The 19,782-nt window shown below is 39.4% G+C and overlaps 1 protein-coding gene across 1 annotated transcript; it reads right to left on the reverse strand.

Annotated features, from left to right (window-relative positions):
• Positions 1 to 17,245: 17,245 nt before the first annotated feature.
• LOC122656781 (transcription termination factor MTEF1, chloroplastic) lies at positions 17,246 to 18,446 on the reverse strand. The gene has a single exon (XM_043851431.1). It carries the CDS (start codon positions 18,408 to 18,410, stop codon positions 17,442 to 17,444), a length of 969 nt encoding a protein of 322 aa, XP_043707366.1. The 5' UTR covers positions 18,411 to 18,446; the 3' UTR covers positions 17,246 to 17,441.
• Positions 18,447 to 19,782: the final 1,336 nt, after the last annotated feature.

Raw genomic sequence — 19,782 nt, forward strand, 5'->3', positions numbered from 1 at the left:
TCAGAAACAGCCAACAAATGCTCCAAAATTTGAAGAGGAATATGCCATTCATATAGCATGCAGAGGGCCACAATCTTCCTCATCCGTTATGGTTCGAGTTACATCCACTAAACATAAACGTCCAAGAAAGAGAAGGTTTGAACATGAAGGAGCTGATTCATAGAAAGTGCACTCCCTGCCAACCTGGATTATAAAGAAGGTAAGCCATGGTAAATCAGAGATCCCAGTTTCTTCGCTTAAAATTAACTCAACATCTTTTGCTGGCTCCAGTTTGATAAAGCCCTCAAGAGAATCCATCATGCGAAGTGAGACATAACTTTAGAAAACACTTCAATTTCTACATACATCTGATATTCTCATGTCATCATCATAATGTATCCAATCAAATGAGGCCAGAAAATTGTATCTCAAGAGGCCAAACAGAATCAATATGATATTATTACCAAACAAAGTAGAGCAATTATCACGTTCTAATCAACAAATAGTTTCAAAAGCTGCTGATGACAAACTTTTCATAAACCTGCTGACGTCAATGCCTGAAACTAGTCTACAAGCAACTTAACTTTCGCAGCACCTTCTATTTTTTTTTTTTTTGCTTCTCCCTCCCCTCTTCTCCTGTACCTAAAGGTTCCAATCATCCAGGGGGTGAAGTGTGCCTAAAAAAATTAATTAGGAGAAAGTTATGCGACAAGATGAACATCCTGATCACATAGGGAGGAGAGCCATCTTGGCCATTCATCCAGATACTGGTGTATTTGATGACAATTCAATTTAAACAGGACAAAACTACCTTAATTTTAAGAGATACAAGTACCATATCTAGCTAAAGCATCTGCAGAATCATAAACTTCTATCAAGGAACTTTCATTCATGAGCATACTGCCCTTCTGCAACCACCCTAAAAAGTATAATTCAACTCCCTTTTCCATTGCAAGGGGCAACCCAACCACTAAAAAGTTCAACTAACATCCTCCCATGGATATCTCTTTTTTTCCCGATTTGGGTTTGCCAATTCTGACACACCATACTTGTGTCAGCTCTGAAACTTGTGCCTGTATGAGTGCAACAAAACTAGAAGAAAAGCCAGATGGAGTCTCACTAATCATGGCACCAACAGGGTAACACCTAGAAGAAAAGCCAGATGGAGTCTCACTAATCATGGCACCAACAGGGTAACACCTCTAGCTGTACAGGTTGAACGTATGAACAAGTGATAATTCGTTTTATCTCCCAAAACTAATTGAGAAAGGTAAAAATATATTCATTAAATTTTGTAAAAAACAACTTGCATACTCAGGATTCTGTACCAAAAGATAATTCCTCTTAAATCCGAGAACACATTCCCCCTAGCTACACAACTAGCAAAAAGAAAGACAATCTTTCTCATTTACACTTCCATCGTATTTGTGTCCCATATCCAAAAAGTATCTAACCCCCTAAATTCACTCACTATATAAAACCATCCAGTTATCAGATTCTTTGCCCCTAGCCACGACCGTAAACCATTGGATCTTCCTGATTGCTTCAAAAATCTTTCTGCTTTTTATCTATCAGAACAACAAAGGTACATTATTCAAAAACCATGCAGCGAGCAGATCTTATTAGTACCAGTTCCATCTATAAGTCTGAAAAAAGTACTTTCTAAATCAACAAAACTAATACTCTAGAAGGATCACAACTTGTCAGGGAAGAGCCCACAATCTGAGCTGATCCAGAGGAGCTATATAATAACAGTAGAGATCTCCTTGTTTGGTTTGTAGATGTATATTTTCATGCTCACAATTTAGTGCTAAATCAGTTTTTCTTTTCAGGTATACCAGTTTGTACCTATAGACCCATCTCCATAAAGAAAGAAGCCCACACTTGCTGAACAATAAATTAGTGAAGAAGAAGATGATGAACCTTCTCCTCAGCTTGAAGCAACACTGGCACACATTCAGCATGGCTTCTTGACATGAGATATTCAATCGTAAGTGTACCATCATGCCCTGAAGTCCAAGATCTTGATCCCAATTCCCAAAAGGAATTGCCTTTCCCAACTCATCATTTTTCCAAACTCTATGGTCCTTATTTCTACTTCTTGGTCTGATCTGCTTCATCAAAGCTAAAGTCGGTCAAGGGCTAGGCATTTCCAACATTGAGATCTTGACAGACTGTAAAGACTCCGTATCACATTATTCAGGATGCATCTCAACAGCCACAATTAAGGGCATTTTTGAGGGTGAGGTTGAGAACTGCAGAAAAACACCACAGGATGCACACCCAAGCACCCACCATCCTTCAAAAGAAAGATTCTCTGAACGTTTCACTACCTTCAACCGAATGCTTTAATAGAATCATGTATAGCTCGTTATACTTCTCAAGAAGCTAGTTTCATGGTTGCTACCTAATTGGAACCAATCAGAACCCCATTACAGTTCCATGCTTAGCTAGATGATAATATAAGGCTTCATCCCAGACATCCCAAAGAAAATCATGTAAGAAGTTTCAAACTTGTTAGCTATAGCCGCTGAAAGAGTAACAAGTGACAAGAGAAATGGATGAGGTTTACTAGGCTCAAAATACAGCACAAGAAATCCTAATAGAAAAAAACCAGAATCACAGAACCAACATTATATGGCAGAATTATTCAACCCCCTTCCTCCACCCCCCCCCCCCCCCTCCAAAAATAAAAAATAAAAAAAATCAAAAACAATATATGGAAGAATCTTGGACAGCAAAGATCTCTCAATCTCTACAACTGATGGGCTGAAACTTGGATTGATTAAAGACTCTAATGAGTAGGCTAAGTGCCTAAAATACCAAATCCAACCAACACTTGGATTGGAAGAAATAAGTACCAAAAGAAAATGAAAACTTGATATAAACAAAAATTAGTAAGTCAGAGAATGATCCATAACTCTCAATCCACTGATTAGAGGACTACCATACTTTGGTCGATTGTAGTGAAGAGGGAAGGGTAAACAATATCAGAAACTGAGGTCAATTTAATGGTTAGATCAAGAGATGCATTAGCAAAGTTCCTGATATCAGTTAGGTTAATAAGAAATCGTATGAAGCACGAAGACTGAGAACCACCTGCAAAACATAAGTAACCAATAGAAATATGATAGGTATACTATAAGACAAAGAAAGGATGGATGTTACTTATTGGTAGCACAGTAGGAGAAAGAATGGGTGCTGGAAATCAATAGAACAGTAAGTAAAAATAAGAAAGAGAAAGAAGAAAGATAGAAGACGGGTCGGGGATATGACTTGGTATCACCACTAAGCCTAGGCCAGCCTCACCACAAACTAAACCTCATAGGAGTCACCACCTAAGGCCTGCAACTGATTCACTGCAGTAGCAAAACTCAAAGAGAGCAAGTTGTTCATCCAAATCATGGGCAGCATAACGCCCCCCCCCCCCCCTTTCTCTTTTTATTTATAATAGCATTCAACCAAGAACAAAAAAGGTAAGCCTTATGCATAGCCAAGGGTTCCTTTGCAGCCACAACTAATTAGAATCTTCCAGAATGAGATCCCTAGCTATTACATGAAAAATAGAAAGTAAATACAATAGAAACAACTAATTAGTTATAATAAATATTTAGTTACTAAATAACTTGGGCACTAAACAACTAGTAGCAACACCCATGTAGCTGCCACATGAGCCCACAAAATCCTCAAACAGAATCTCTAATGCAAAAGTCAACCTCGAACCAGGGAAACCAGCGGGAGATCGATTGCAGCCAGGATCAATACAATGAAAAGAACAAATTAAAAACTGCAACTCTTTTTTTTTTTTTATTGCTACTTTTCTGTTACATATGAAGAACATAAAAAAAAAGATAAGAAGGGGGGTAGGGGAATGGCTCTCTCAGCCTGGATCTCTCACCCACAGCCATCCCAGCTGTTGAAACATGGAATTTCTCCCATAACCGATGGCAACAAGACCTGAAAATTCTTTTCTCCAAATCTGATCCTTCCTTACAATAGGGGGCCTATTAATAGCTTAGGCAAGCTTACAATAAAAATAGAAACGTTCTAAAATAGAAACTACTAAAACCTAACTAAAATAAAGGGTAACTAATATTAGAAACTACTAGGCTTTATTGTTCAACCACATGCAAGAATAACTAAATAGGAACTAATAGATTTTAGTAACTAAGTACTACTAAGAGAATAGTAAAAAATTATAATCAGATCTTCACACCCCCAAATCACTGTTCAAGTGAACAGTAACTTCTTTTAAAAATTTTTTTTTTTTTTGGTCTTAGTCTCTTATCTTCTTCGTGCTTCTCTCTAGGCTGTGGCTGCCTTAGGTGATGCTCCATCGAACCAACAAAAACTTGCCACATCATCAGACCAGGCTGCCTCTCACAGCAGTCGAATCCACAACCTTGGTGGGCCGGTTTTGGGACTTGTTCCTGCGGGTACATATGGACTTGTGATCTACATGAATCTCCCTCATAAGTCTGGCTGCTGGCTCCTTTTAATGAGTTAACGGGCATAAGTTATATTCAGCAAAAATGGGCCTGATACAGGTCCGAATAAACACTTAAAACAGAGTCTATAACAGAGCCTATCGTGGGCTAATAAAACACTTTTAAGTGTGGCCTGCCTTATGGCCTTTATTCTTCCTTGAATACCCTTCATTCTGCATCAGAAAGATGGGGATGCCTGGTAGTGAAGCTTCAATAAGTGAGTCTTGAATCTTCTACCTTTTGAAAGATAGTCCCTAAGATGCCAATCATACCCGCACCTCTCAATAACAGGGAGCCAAAATTATGTCATCTTGTAAGTATCCCCAAGCAACCATATGCCCCACTTGAATGAATGAAAGATCAATGGTGTCAAATCATACGATGCAAACTGAGAAGCTGTTGCTCCAAACTAATTCCCTTGCAATCCCAGATTGAGCTCCTATCACCTATCACTAAGAACTTTATTACCCTCTTTATGACATATAAACCATTTTTCATAAAGCCACCTTATATTTACCCACTAGGCTTCAACAAGAGGGCATTTCTTGAATGCTTATGTTATTTGCAGTGCAACCATGCATGACTAACTCCCTTTCTTTCGTTCTTATTTATTTTTTTATTTTTGGGGGGAAGGGGGGGAGGTGGAAGGAATAACTGGAGTTTATTGGAGGGGCAAGGAAGAACTACAGAAGATATTGTATAACAACAGTAGCACAAGTGGCCAAGGCCAACCAAAACAGCAGACCATCACATAGTAGGATAAGGCCCTAAAATACAGATTTGATCTGCCTACCCAAAACTTGGCTATTTCATCAGCCAAGTCCTCGATATAGAAGACAGGACAAACACAATCCACAATGAGGTAGATTTCACAATGTAGACTTGGGAGATATCACCTTAAACTCTTAAAGCATGCATAAAACTTTCATTGTTGGCTACAGAAATCATGTTTATCCATTAACCTCTGTCTACCTCTTTTCCGATTACCCAACCAACAGTCTACTTTCTGTATTTCCTTAGTCCTTTCGGTGCCTACATGTTTCGCCAAAACAATCACCACAGGTGGTCATTCATTGTCCATCATTGCACAGCTTCTTCCATCTTGTCAACTAATAACCCACTCCTACGTTCCCAGGTTCGGTCTGTTTGGAAGGGAAGTGAATGGAAGGCAAATGAAATGAAAACAAAACTGATATGGAAACTTCGGTAATTATCCTCTTTACTGGTTGTGCAGTTAACTAAAATCTTCTTAGATATAGTAACTAAATTTTACTGTACTTTTCAACCAAATTCCTTAGATTTGAATAGGAAAATAAAGATTGCAATCGAAATGTTTAATTGATTTCCATATATGGTAAAATCTCAAGTTAGTTACACAATCATAATTAAAAAAATTCCCCCTTTCATGTTTAAATTAATTTCACCACCCTTCATTTCTCCCTCTTCCTGATCTTCTCACACATCCTCATCTTAGGATATTATGTACCTTTAGTTTTTTGTCACCCAACATTTGTAAAGCAGCACTAGTCTCATATTAGCTGAAACACTATTAAACCTTGATAATGAGAAGAAAAGAGAGATGGGAAGAAGAGAATGGAGAGAAGGAAGAGGGAGAGAAAGCTGGATGATGGGGCTGTAAATCTCCTATTGCACCAGCAGCTTTATTTATTAGAAATCATTCAATGACACAAGGAATGAAACACTTAAGCTAGCACTACTCCTAAGGTCTAAAAACAACAGCAAATCTAAACACCTACTTACAATAGGAAATTAGGAATCAACATGGAAACGGGGAAGTACGAGCAGACCCTACAGGTTGACCATCAAGCGTGAATCTCAAGTTTTACTAAGGCCAAGCCTCAAGGATAGGTGCAGTACGCCCCAGAAGTCGGTCAGGCCTATATACATGGTCCGAACCCATAAAGCAAGTGCTGACAAATCAGAACGGGATAGCAAGGTGTTGTTGCGCATGAGCCGACCCTCCTAGTCAGCCAACTAGCTTGTCTCATAGGCCTGACAGAAGCCAAGCCTTAGGCCAAATAACGAAGCAACGAGGTGAATACTTTATGGATAAGTGCTCCAAGCTGATCCCATGGGTCGACTAACTTCTTAGTACACGAAAACACCGAACCGACCTGATCATCATCTTATCAGCTAGCCTTCCAACCAAGTCCTTCGAACTGCCAGCTCAGCAGATCCAATTCCTTGCCCAACAAGTAATCAATCCAGCAAGGCAAAGGAATCTTCTCGAAAAGAGGAAATATCTACCTCAAAAGGGCCCTGCTGCGGGGTGTCCTACCCAGATAAAAGCACCTAATAACATAAAGGGATTCTCCATAACCGCCTACAGCCCTAGGCCTATAAATAGCAAGGTATGGATCAGGTAAAGAGAGGATTTCACATTTTCTGATTTCTCTCTTTGGAATTATCTGTTGCAAAGAGATCTAACTTAAGCATCGGAGAGTCCATGCCGGTGCTCCCTTGTTTGTTCATTCTTCTGTGCAGGTCATCATCGGAAGGACGACGTGACGGTTTCTTGCCGCAACATATCCAACCTACCAGTTTCAGAAAGATCCAAAATGTATTTCCTTTGAGAAAAACTAATACCCTTTTTTGCAACAAACTTCTTCAATCCTAAGAAAATACCTAAGTATCCTTAGGTCTTTCATCTGAAATTTCGATGGAGATATGTCTTGACCTCTTCAATGCCAAAAGAGTCATTTCTTGGAACTATGATATCATCAACATACACAACTAGGATCACAATCTTATCCCCCCGACGACGCACAAACACAGAATGATCAGAGAAGCACTAAGTGAACCCACAACCACCAATAACTTTACTAAACTTATCGAACCGGGCACATAGAGACTGTTTTATCCTATATACAGCCTTGTGAAGACGACATACCTTAGACGCATTCTCCCCCTACGTAACATACCCTAGAGGTTGTTCCATATAAACCTCTTCCTCAAGATCACCATAAAGAAACACATTTTTAATATCTAACTAAAACCGAGGCCAATCAAGATTCACGGCCAAGGAGATGAGAACACGAACAAAGTTAAGACACGCCACAGGAGAGAAGGTCTCAAAATAATAAACCTATATGTCTAATTTAATCCTTTAGCAACCAACCAAGCCTTTTTGAGTGCAAGTATAGCCAAGGAAAACACGGTAACACGCGGAGATAACTTATCAAGATCAAATCGAAGATTATGAGCAAAACAAGTACATCCACACAAACGTGGAGGTAAACCAATGAGACAAGAATCAGGAAACACAACAGAAAAAAGAGTTTTACGACTGATAACAACAAATGGCATGCGATTTATCAAATAACAAACAGTAAGAACCACATCAGCCCAAAAGGATTTGGGAACATGCATACAACAACAACAACAACAACAACAAATAGCCTTATCCCAACTAAATGGGGTCGGCCACATAGATCCTTGCTCTTCAATCAGCTCTATTTGAAGTCATACATGAAATGAGGCTTAGGCTAAGCATGTCTTTCCTTGACCACTTCTCCAATGGTTAATTTAGGCCTGCCCTTGGCACTTTTGGTTCCCTCAATCTAAATCAAGTCACTCCTCCATACTGGGCATCTGAAGGCGTACGTTGAACATAGCCATGCCACCTCAAACGACTCTCTCTAAGTTTATCATGGAATGGGTCTACTCCCAACCTAGCTCTAATGTGGTCATTCCTTACTCTATCCTTCCTAGTTTTCCCACACATCCATCTCAACATCCTCATCTCTGCTACACAAAGCTTATTTATATGACACTTCTTAACAGCCTAGCATTCCTCACCCAACATCATAGTTGGTCAAATGACAGTCCTATAAAATTTTCCTTTAAGCTTTAAAGGAATACGTCAGTCGCATAGTTCTCCGGACTCACGTCTCCACTTCATCCACCCTATTTTAATCCTTTGGGCTACTTCATCTTCTATTTCACCTCCTTATTTACTATTGATCGCAGATAATCTAAAACAATCACTTTGAGGGATCTCCCTCTCACCAATATTCACCCCTTTATTATCCGTCCCAATCTTGCTAAAGTTACACACCAGATACTCTATCTTAGTTCTATTTATCTTCAGACCTTTTGATTCCAAGGTTGATCTCCATAGTTCTACTTTGGAATTAATCCCTACTTCTGTCTCATCCACCAAAACAATATCATCCACAAAAATTATACACTAAGGAACATCATCTTGTATGCCTCTGGTTAAGTCATCTATGATAAACGCAAACAAACTAGGAACCTCATCTTGGATGCATGTTTCATATGCATATTTAGGAACATACATATGAAACATTAAAGAATGGGCAACCTCTAAAAAGTATTGGTTTTTCTATTCAGCAACACCATTTTATTGAGGAGTATAAGAGCAACTAGTTTTATGGATCAAATCATGAGAAGAACAAAATTCAAATATTTCACACTGGGTATTTTCTAAAGCATTATCTGAACAAAAAACTTTAATGGACACATCAAACTGAGTGTTAATTTCAAAATAAAACTAAAAAAAATGGATAATAATCAAAACAACCATTTAACAAATATAACGTCATCCGAGAATGATCGTCAACAAAGTAACAAAATAAACTGTTGGAATATGTAATCCAGAATACCGTGGGGGTATTCTGGTCTTTTTGGGTAGTTTTATTCTTCTTATATTATTAAGTTTATGTCGGCTATATGGGTTTTAGTCCCACATCGCCCAGTTTAGTCTCTTTGTAATTTCCCCTCTATTATTAATAGAGAGGTTACCTATCAATGAAACAACATTCTAAGCTATTATTTTCTCTCCTTCTCTCTTTCTAACCCACGATTCTGCCAACATGGTATCAGAGCTAGTCTGATCTAGGTTAGAAAAAGAGAAAAAAAACCCTACTCCTTCTCTTCAATCGACTTCTCCCTTCTTCTCCCTTTCTCGGCTTCTCCTTCTTCTGTTTTTCTTCTTCTCAACCTTGTAAAGGGGCAGCACTAATGAGGTAAACACAGCATATCAATGATTTAGTTGCTGCCCCCCTCACTTTCAACCTTTTTTATTAAAAAAAAATTCTGTTCGAAATCTGCTGAAGCCATACCTACGATTTGGGATTTTCCAGAATTTTTTGGAGACCGACTTCCTATTATTATTAAAGGCTGACCCTCCACCATTGGAGCTCCCTATGCACCCTTCTCCAGCCCCTTTCTACTCTATTCCATTATCCTCATTCCCTATTTCCTTTTTCTCCAAGCTTTAATTAATTCCAGCCACCATACCCTAATCGATCTCAACTTGTCAGGGTTTTTCAAAACCCTGACTCCAATCGATTTTGGTGTTTCCTTTTCAGATGCAGCTAATCTTTTGGGGGTGATTCCCTATTACTACAAGCCCTACTCGACCTAAGTTTGGACCCTTTCTGATGGCTAAATTTGTTTCTACAGCAAAAATTCCTTAACCTGCTAATTTGGTTACCTGCCAAAAACCCTGACTTTCAAGTTTCAGTTTTTGCTAATTTTTGGAGGGCTGATTACTCCCACTTCAAGGACCAATCGACCTCAATATTGCACCTATCCAAGTTTTTTTAAGACCCCTACCCCAATCGATCTCTTCTTTTCAGGGTTTTCCAAACCCTGATAAAATCGATTTGGGCTAGGGATGTTTGCTGCTATTCGAGTGCTTTGGAGGTGGTTCTAACATTAAAAGAGAACTCTCCTTCATCAGTTCAAGGCTTGAAGAAGGTCCTTTATGCTGGTGTAGTGCTGTAATGCTGCCTTGCTCTACTTCTGTGTGTGATTTTTTGGAGTCTCTCCCCTTTGAAGATCAGGTCTCACTCTTACTGGAGATTGATTGTTCACCTTGGAGGTTCCATTCTCGCAGCCTTGGTCAGCATCTATTACATGTCTACATCAGCAATTACAGACCCCTTTCCCTAAATCGATCTCAATTTCAGAGTTTTCTAAGACCTTAACAACAATCGATTTTAGGGTTAAGGTTTTCCTATCAAGCTCATATTTTAAGGAGAGTCTTATACATATCAGAGGAGTATTCAACCCATATTTCAGCATCATTCATCAGTTATTTTTGGACAAAATTCAGGTTCATTCTTATGGCTCGATTTTTCCAATAATCAACCTATTTTCTTTGTTCTTATGTAGCTGGCTGCTTCAACTACCTATTGGATCTACTGAGTGATTATCTTATATTTGCTGGTTCTATTGAGCTTTACTAACTACCTTGCTGGTTCTATTGATTGACTTCTGTAAGGATGACTGGTTGACATGTTACTGCTGCCTTTATGTGGACTATTGCTGCCCTATTATTGAGACTGAGTATCCTACTATTGGAGATCGAATTTATTTCATTATTGAAGACTCGAATCTACTACCCTGGAGATCAGTTTATTTGGGATTACAACAGTGTGTTCCAAGGTTATTGGTTGCAACTACGAACCTATTCAGTTATGTGAAGCTTTTCTGGTTCATATCCGGCTCCCTTTGAGAGCTCGATCCTAGCATTGTTCACAAATTCAGATCTGATCCAAGTTTTTTGTTGAAGCTTCTTACATCCATTGTTGTCCAAATATTTTTGTCAGTTCTATTTAGCCTGTGGGAGTTTATAGTTTGGAATTTTGCACACTAGTACTTCCTTGTGTGAAATTAGATCAAGTTTTTGCAGCATGGTACCTTCTCCTTCTACAAATTAGATCTGTTTTTTTATAATACAGATCTGATCATTGGAGATTGGTGTTTTGGAATTAGTTTGATCGATTGAAAGAAGGTTGTAAATTACTGTGCTGCTTTGTCCATGGTTCATTATCCCACTGCTTCTTTTCACTTCACCACCTCCCAAACCATACCTTTGGCATATACCCATAAGCACCTTGGAAGTTTATGGTATTCTCTAAATTGCCATTTCTTCTCTTTCCATTACCCTTGGCACCTTTTGGAAAATTTTGGAATATTATGTTTTTGTCCTATCACTTACATCATCTCTGTTATGTCCACGTGTACTACACCTGAGGGGGGGATTATGTACAGTATACTGCAGCCATTGCAAGAAGCAGAACTTGCAGGAACACTTGGTGCAAAACATAGAAGATCAGAGTTTTCACCATTGCCAATGGGTATCTACTTTGTTATTGGGGTGAGTTTGCCGTAAGGGGGAGATTGATATTAAAGTATTGAAGATGTTTAGTTATTGCCTGCCTATATGAGGTTCTACAGTTGAGTTGATTTTTTCTGCTGCTTGATTCATCTGCTCGCTATCCTAGTTACTTATCTTCAAGATTATCATTCAGAGATTCATCAGTGGACAGCACTAGAAGATTGGTGAAAGCTGCCTTTTTTGAAAGACATTCCAGTCCCTGTTTGCCGATCAAGTCTGCCCAAGTTTCGAAGATCTATTTTTTCAAGTTCTTGAAGGTTTATTTAGGAGTTGCATTCGTCTTGAAACTGGATTCTGCTACAACTTAGTTTTTTCCCATTTTGTTCAAGTTGGGCATTAGTACCTTGTATGCGTCAACTTGAGGGGGAGTGTTAGCATTATTAGGAGTTTTTTTTCTTTAGTTCAAGCTGGATCTTCTTTCTTTACTTATTTGTATAATCCAGTTTGAGGGGGAGTGTTGGAATATGTAATCCAGAATACCGTGGGGGTATTCTGGTCTTTTTGGGTAATTTTATTCTTCTTATATTATTAAGTTTATGTCGGTCGGCTATGTGGGTTTTAGTCCCACATCACCTAGTTTAGTCTCTTTGTAATTTCCCCTCTATCATTAATAGAGGGGCTTACCTATCAATGAAACAACATTCTAAGCTATTATTTTCTCTCCTCTCTTTCTAACCCACGATTCTGCCAACATAAACAAATCTTAACTGACTGTTAACCAGTACTTGAGGTCTCGTGAGATCTCGACAATTTTCTCGGTTTCGACTCGGGTCAAGTTGAGATAGGGTGCGAAATAAGAATACATTTTCTCGGCTGAAATGTCACAAAGTTAGTTATATAAATACCATGTTTCGACTTTTCTCGATAGAAATTTTGACCTATTCTCGATAAACTCGATTGGTTTCGCAAGTTTATGAAGAAAGCAGTTCCAAATCACTTATTTGTTCCAAATCTTACCAAAAAACAAAGTGTGGAACACTTGGATTTGATGCTCAAGAACAACACTTAGAGGATATTTGCTGCCCAACAACCTTCCTTGGAGGACATTTGAACATGAAGGCCCAACATTCGTTCAATATTAGGATGAGTATAGAGGGATAGGGGTAACTTGGTACTTGGTAGTTGTTGGCTTGTATTGTTAAATGTTGACTTAAGTATATTTGACTCTATATAACAAACAATGCTAGATATATGATTTATGAAATGATTCATCATTTGATGTTTTTTCATTCCTATTGCTTATTTAAGTTGTTCTACTTGAATTATATGTGTTCTAATACTAAAGATGTGTGGAATAAGCCATATCAGTATATATAGATATACAGCGTACACTACCAACCTAGGGTCCCAAGCATAATACTAAATCTCGGTGAAATTTAGCCAAAATTTCAAATTTCGGCCTGGCCGAGACGAGATGCCATGTCAAAATGAAAAAATGCAATATGAAATTCGATCATCTCATTTCGGTAATTTTGGTTTTAAAAAATGCACCATTCCGTTGAAATTTTGATTATTTAGGTTATTACGTTTCAGTATTTTGGCATTTTGCACCTCGAAATGGCCAAAGCAAAACTCCTAGAAAAATACAATGTTTCGGTCTAGCCGACTGTGGCGAGATTAGTACTATGGAGTATGGTCCTAAGTCAAACTACCATTTTGGTTGTATTTTTAAAAAACTAACGGTTCCACCACGTTTATAGGGCTTAAAATAGGTTGTCCTGTAAGTTTCATGACCTAATTAGGTCATATGGCCATCGAAACCAAGGGTCGAGATTTGACATAAAAAATGCACCAACTCGGTCGAGATATGACCACTGAAACCAAGGGCCGAGATTTGACGCAAAAAAAATGCACCAACTCGCCGAGTTACCAAGACAACTCTGTTTTTTGGTTGACAGAAACCAGCCGAGAGACCGAGACCTCGAACCTTGCTCTTAATTCAGACACGGACCTCACACATCAGAATGAACTAAAGCAAACAAAGAAGAACTACGAGTAACATCGCATGGTGGGAATGATGTACGGTGATGTTTTCCAAGCTCACACGCTTCACATTCAAGGCGAAAGATCTTCTTGCAACTAGGTACCATTTGTTGTAGCTTGGAAAGAAAAAGATGTCCCAAACGGTAATGCCACTGAAGCGGAGAGGTAGAGGAAGCGGTAGCAAAAGCAACTATAGTAGTGGAGACGTCAAGGTAGTAGAGACCATCCTTCTCAAGCCCTCACTTATGCGTTAACAAACGCCTTTTTCGTCCACAAATTTGGCCCAGTAACAAAAATACAAAAAGTCATTTCTGGAATAGAAACATGGCCCAGAAACAGAAGTGTTATCATGCAAGCCCTTTATGGCTGGATTAAACTCCAACTACTAGTCTGTTAAGAGCCAACTTCTTGCTAGGGAAAAAGTTCCTTCACTTAATGAGTCATTTGCTCGTCTTCAGCAAATCGTTACTCCTTCCCATGCTAATGCCTCTCCTAAAGATGGTTTTGCCTTTGTTGCTAACCGTGGCCGAGGTTCCAACTTCTCCATGAAAGTTTGTGGCTCCTAGGGAGGTCATGGTCGTAGTATAGGTGGCCAACAGGGTAACCGAACCAACAGATAGTGTTCTTTTTGTGGCAAGTTGAATCATTGGTATTATACATGTTGGGAAAACATGGTCGACTAGAGTGGGCTCCACCATTAGTCAATGTTGCTTATCTTATGGCAATTATGAGAAGGTAGCTTTTTGTGACACCACTATAGCATCCTCATTTGGACACCAATATGGTGCTTCACCATCTAGTACACGTGATGACTACAATCAAATACTTAAGCTTCTCCAAAATCTTCAGCCTACAAATGGTGCTTCCTCATCCACAGTCACTTTGGCCCATACATGTACCTTTCCCTTGCTTACTTCCACTTCACCCACTCCATGGATAATTGGCTCAAGTGCCTCTACTCATATGATTAGAAAGTCTTATGTTTTTTCTTCCCTTTAGAAGATTGTACATCCTTCTCGAGTCATACTTGCTGATGGCTTCTCTACCACTTTGTTTGTGTCTGTGTTTGGGTCGGTCTCTTTACCCTCCTTTCCTAAGTTAACATCTATTCTTCATGTTCCTAACTTACCTTCAAATTTGTTTTCTGTTAGTCAACTAATTTCTATTTTTGGGCCACAAAAAAAAATAGAAACGCAGTTGTTATGCACAATCATTTCTATTTCTGGAACTTCCATAAATTTTAAAAAATGCCATTGAATACCCAAAATTTTGGTGGAGGTGGTGGCAGCGGTGGTGGCAGCGGTGGTAGCTGTGGCGGTGACGATGCTGGAGGTGGAGGTGGAGATTGTGGTGGTGGTAGCAGTGGTGGTGTTTTATTTTGAACATGAAATTACTGTTTTGCCCATCAAATTAACCATGTGCTCATTAAAGAGAAACTTCCCCCCCCTCTCATTTCTTCCTTTTTATTTCTGGGACAGAGAAGCTTCAAATTGGAGCTTTTTTTTTTTCTATATCTAAGCAACTTTTTGTACCGGTTCATTTACAAGAACAAAAAAACAAATCATTATTAACAAACACATTTTTATTCTTTTTTTTTTTTTGTTCCAGGGAACAAAAAACAAAGAAAGAGAAACAGAAGTGTTATCATGCAGGCCCAAACTTGGCAACATGAAATTCTTTTCGCTGTAGTTTAAATTGTTCCAAATTAATAGTAAGGGGTTGATGAATGTTGAGCTCTTTGGTCATACCCTTTAAAATACTGAAATACTCACTCAAGGAACAATCACCCTGATTCAAGTTAAAGAGTTTGTCATATAAATCATAAACACGAAAGATTTTCTTCTCCTGGGAAAATGTTTGCTTCAAGTCATCCCACACTCCTTTTGCGGTGGTGTAGAACATGACATTGGCAGCAAGAGCGGGATCCATACTGTTCCACAACCAGATGAGGAGGGTGTCATTCTCACACATCCACTCCTCATAAGCTTTCATATCAGCAAGTTCCTTTGAATCAACAGGAGGAGGGTCAGATAGAAGATACTTAAGCTTCCCTTTGGCATTAAAATAAACATTTACTGCCTGCGCCCAAAGCAGGTAATTAGCAACTCCATGTAGTTTGATAGTGGTAATCTGAACATTAACAGTGTCTGTAGTGGGTTTGGGATCAACCATAATGAAACCAACCGAAATTGATAGTAACCTCAGCACAAATCTGATATAATAGAATGAAGTGGAGAATAATTCAACAGAACAGCACCTTATCCGAAAGCATACTACCAATCTATATCAAGAACACCTTGGAATCACCCCAAAATTTGGGGGAAAACAATAGCAGCAATAGAAGGTAGCAAAAGTCTACCAAATACTGATCAAGGAGGCCTTCAAAGGTAGGGAACAATGCCCTGAAAACTCATAGTAATCCGGTAAACAGATCTGATAACAGTATTGATATTCATAGTAAAAAAGAAAAACTGCCAAAAAAACAGAATGCCACCAGCAAGTTTTGGGAGAAAAATTACCACCAACGATCGGCAGTCTAGATGGGCTCCAAAATAGGATCGAAGAGCATTCTATAGGTGGGGAATAAAACCCCAAAAGCTCAACAAGATCTGATGGACAGATCAAAATTAATTTGTAATACTTACCTTCTGAAAAAGTACCCTAACAGAGTACTGCATGGAATGATAGAGAACACCAATTAAACAAGATCAGCAATGCTGATCAGCTTCAGAAGTACGTCAAATGATTTTCCGAGAGGAGACTGAGATCCATGGACCTCCAACAGAGACTCTAACAGTAAACAACCCAATTAACCTTTTAATTTTAATAGAATGCACCGAACACAAAATACTCTGCAGGGACTTCTCCACTTCATCCACCCAGTCCTAATTCCATAGGCAACATCTTCCTCGGTTTCTCCCTACCCTATTGATGATTGAACTGAGGAAATACCAGAGTCTTCTTAATTCCAATTTGGTATGTCTTCTCAACTAAAACTATATCACCCGGCAAGCAAAACATTCACCATGGGACTTATTCAGTATATGTCTGAGATCATAATATCATCAGTTCATCACTTTACATCAGGGTCATGTTTTCCTATGCCCGTATGCCAGTATGGTATGGCTTGAGATTGTCCTCAAGGTTATTAACACCAGTAAATTTCAAAGATTGCAAAATTTAAAACCATAGTGAGCAATTTTAATAGGATATAAGAGTAAGGCAGGATTTCCACTTTTGGAGTTTATCGCATTTGGATCTTTATTTTAATTTCGAAATTTAAGACCAACAGATAAAATCTGCAATTTGGATCCTTAGTTGGTTAAGACTTCTTCCTAGAAAGTACAGTGTCCTAGAAATTATAGTGTAAGGATTCTCGAAGTGTTTATGACAAGGAATTATGCAACTGTCGTTAGGTAAGTTTTCAAAACATCCTATCCACTTAGTGTGCAGCTTTTGACTTCCAACAGAATCTCCAGAGCAAACCTTTTTCTCTCAACAAGCCAAAGAAATACCCGGGATTCAGCAACTGATGATAAATAATCTAATAGTGTACCCATGGACTATGGTTTTCCATAATTTGCAGGATGTGATTGATCGGGCTCCAGACAGAAATAAAACCAAGTAGAAGTAAAAGCTTGTCTACAATATACAAATCCCATTGCCAATTGTGATTATATTCTTGGTTATTGGGGGTATAAAAATTATACATTCATGGAATAATATCAGACAACAAATTCCCCCAGCAAATTTCTAGTTTTTTCTTTAGTTGTAGATTTCCTGTTGATTTGATGTACAATAAAGACAAAGAAGCACATAACTTACAAAGACGCTCTCTCTTCCAGAGAACGCAGCCGCATTTCGATCAAACGCTCCCTAAATTCACCATCGCTAACTTTCAGCATCTCCGACAAAGAAAGTAAGAGCCCATGCTCGACCAAAAGCCGATGCCGAGGCTTTATCTTCCCATCCAGGCTAAAAGAGAAATACTGGGGAAACCTCTTGAGCTCCGCCAAATCTCCATTCATCTCATTCAAGAAGTAGTCCACCTTGGGCTGAAAATTATTGGAAATACTAAACGTTAATAACCCAGGCGACCTCAAAACCATCTTACACGTCTCCTCGTACGAAAATCCCAAGCTCTGCAGATACTCGAGTTTAGGCACAAGGGTGCACTCCACGCTGGAAACCAAGAGGAGGGTCGTCTGGCAAGTGATTGCGTGAGAACCCACGAATCCAAGCCTGCGTAGGAAATACAGGGCAGGCTTCAAGTGATCATGAACGTTGGAAACCAAGAGTCTGGGGCATCGAGCGATGGATGTGCGGATATCGTGAAATGGGATTCCGACATCATTGAGGAGGAAATCGAAGACAGGATAGAGATGGGTGTGGGGGTCGCAGGTGAGGAGCTGAGGATGCATTCCGAAGATGCGGCGGAAGTTAGAGCGTTCGATACCCATTGAGTAGAGACATTGCTCGACGGACTTGAGGGAGTCGACAGGAGCGGAGCGAAGATCTGGGTTCTTCTCGAGGGCTTTGGAGGAGTCAACGTTGAGGGCTTCGAGGTAGAGAAGCTTCTCGCGGAAAAGGAGACCGGAATCGAAGGCGGAGGCTGGGTGTGTGGGGAGAGGAGTAGAGCGGGTGCGGGTTCTGAGAGGGGTGAAGCCGTCCAGTAGAATTTCGGAGCGTTTTCTTGGGGAAGGAATAGGGTGTTTGATGGGTTTTGGTGAAGAAGGCTGCGAGGAGTAAAGGAGAGGGGGTTTGTGGGGGAATTGCAATCGAATTATCATCTCGAATCCAGCAATTGATCGTTGAATCAGAGAATGTGTTTAATACTTACTTGAATTTTCTGCTGGAACGAGAGGGAAAAACAAGCTAGGTTGATTGCGAGGGAAGCACGGAGATTTTGATGCGATGTTATCCATCGCTGAAGAGAGAAGGCCGGATCAATTTATTGATCCTTCGATGATCTGTCGGTCTGTGTTTGGCTACACGAGACGGACACAAGCGTGTTTGGTTACAGTTTTGTATTCAAGCAGGCTGTGATAAGTGTGGCCTCTGTCACTATAGCCTAGACTGGGGAAATGTTTCTTAGCGTGGTGGTGGTTTTTCAGTATAGTAGAGCACTGGCCTAAGTCCAACGTCCAAGAAAAGATCGCATGACCAATTCTTCCTCTCTGGTGGACTTTGATAATTTGCATCCAAAATCATTTGTTGTAAAATTACTAAATCCCCATATTTTTGTTGGATTGGATCCTCCAACTCTCACCACGATTGGAGGAGAACTGAATTACCTAACATAAGCCGAAAGAACCCTTCAAAATGTGGATGATGGGTCCATTTAAAGACCTACGATACTTTCCCCCAAAGAGGGATAAAGCCCTTGACCAAATGAAATTGAGGTGATAATATGGTAAGTCAAGACTTTGGGCCTTATTGGGAGCCAAACAATGAGCCTAGACAATTTATGTACTCTCAAGGATCAGCTACAGTATGTGTGTGTGTGTGTTTTTTTTTTGTTTTTTTCTAATTTTATGAAAAGCCACAATGTGTTGTGAACTTGTGATAACAAAATCTATGAAAAAATCCAGAATTTTGAAAATATCAAGAATTTGACGTCCAATGAGCTCAGTTCGACACCAAAATCATTAACCTCGATGTTGAATGTGTGATGAAGGAGGCACATTCAGCATCGAATTGAGGTCATTTGATGTCGAACAAGTTCCATTTATGAACGTCAACACTTAACATTGAGAAGTTCAACTTGGAATGTGATCTGACATCGAGCAAGCATCGAATGAGACATGCTCGACGTCAACTTTGAGCTTATTCCACATCGACTCACCCATTTTGGAGTCAAATTTCAACATTTCAACGAGGCCCTTAAACAAGTTGGTTCTGTTTTGGACCGGACTGGGTCTGACCTACTCAGGTTTAACCCAAAACTTTAAAACACTCATATGGCCATATCTTAGGCTCCAAAAGTCCAACTTAGATGATTCCAAAGATTTTTTGTTTTCATAAATTCTAGATACTTTTATTTGGCATGAAGGCCAGCGATATAGACATCAACTGTCCACTGAAAAATCCTTGAGTGAACAAGTACCTAGCACACTTAGTAGCTTGTGGTGTGTAAAAGCTCATTGCTATTAGGAGGTCTTG

The sequence above is a fragment of the Telopea speciosissima genome, chromosome 3, assembly GCF_018873765.1.
Source record: "Telopea speciosissima isolate NSW1024214 ecotype Mountain lineage chromosome 3, Tspe_v1, whole genome shotgun sequence".
NCBI lineage: Eukaryota > Viridiplantae > Streptophyta > Magnoliopsida > Proteales > Proteaceae > Telopea > Telopea speciosissima.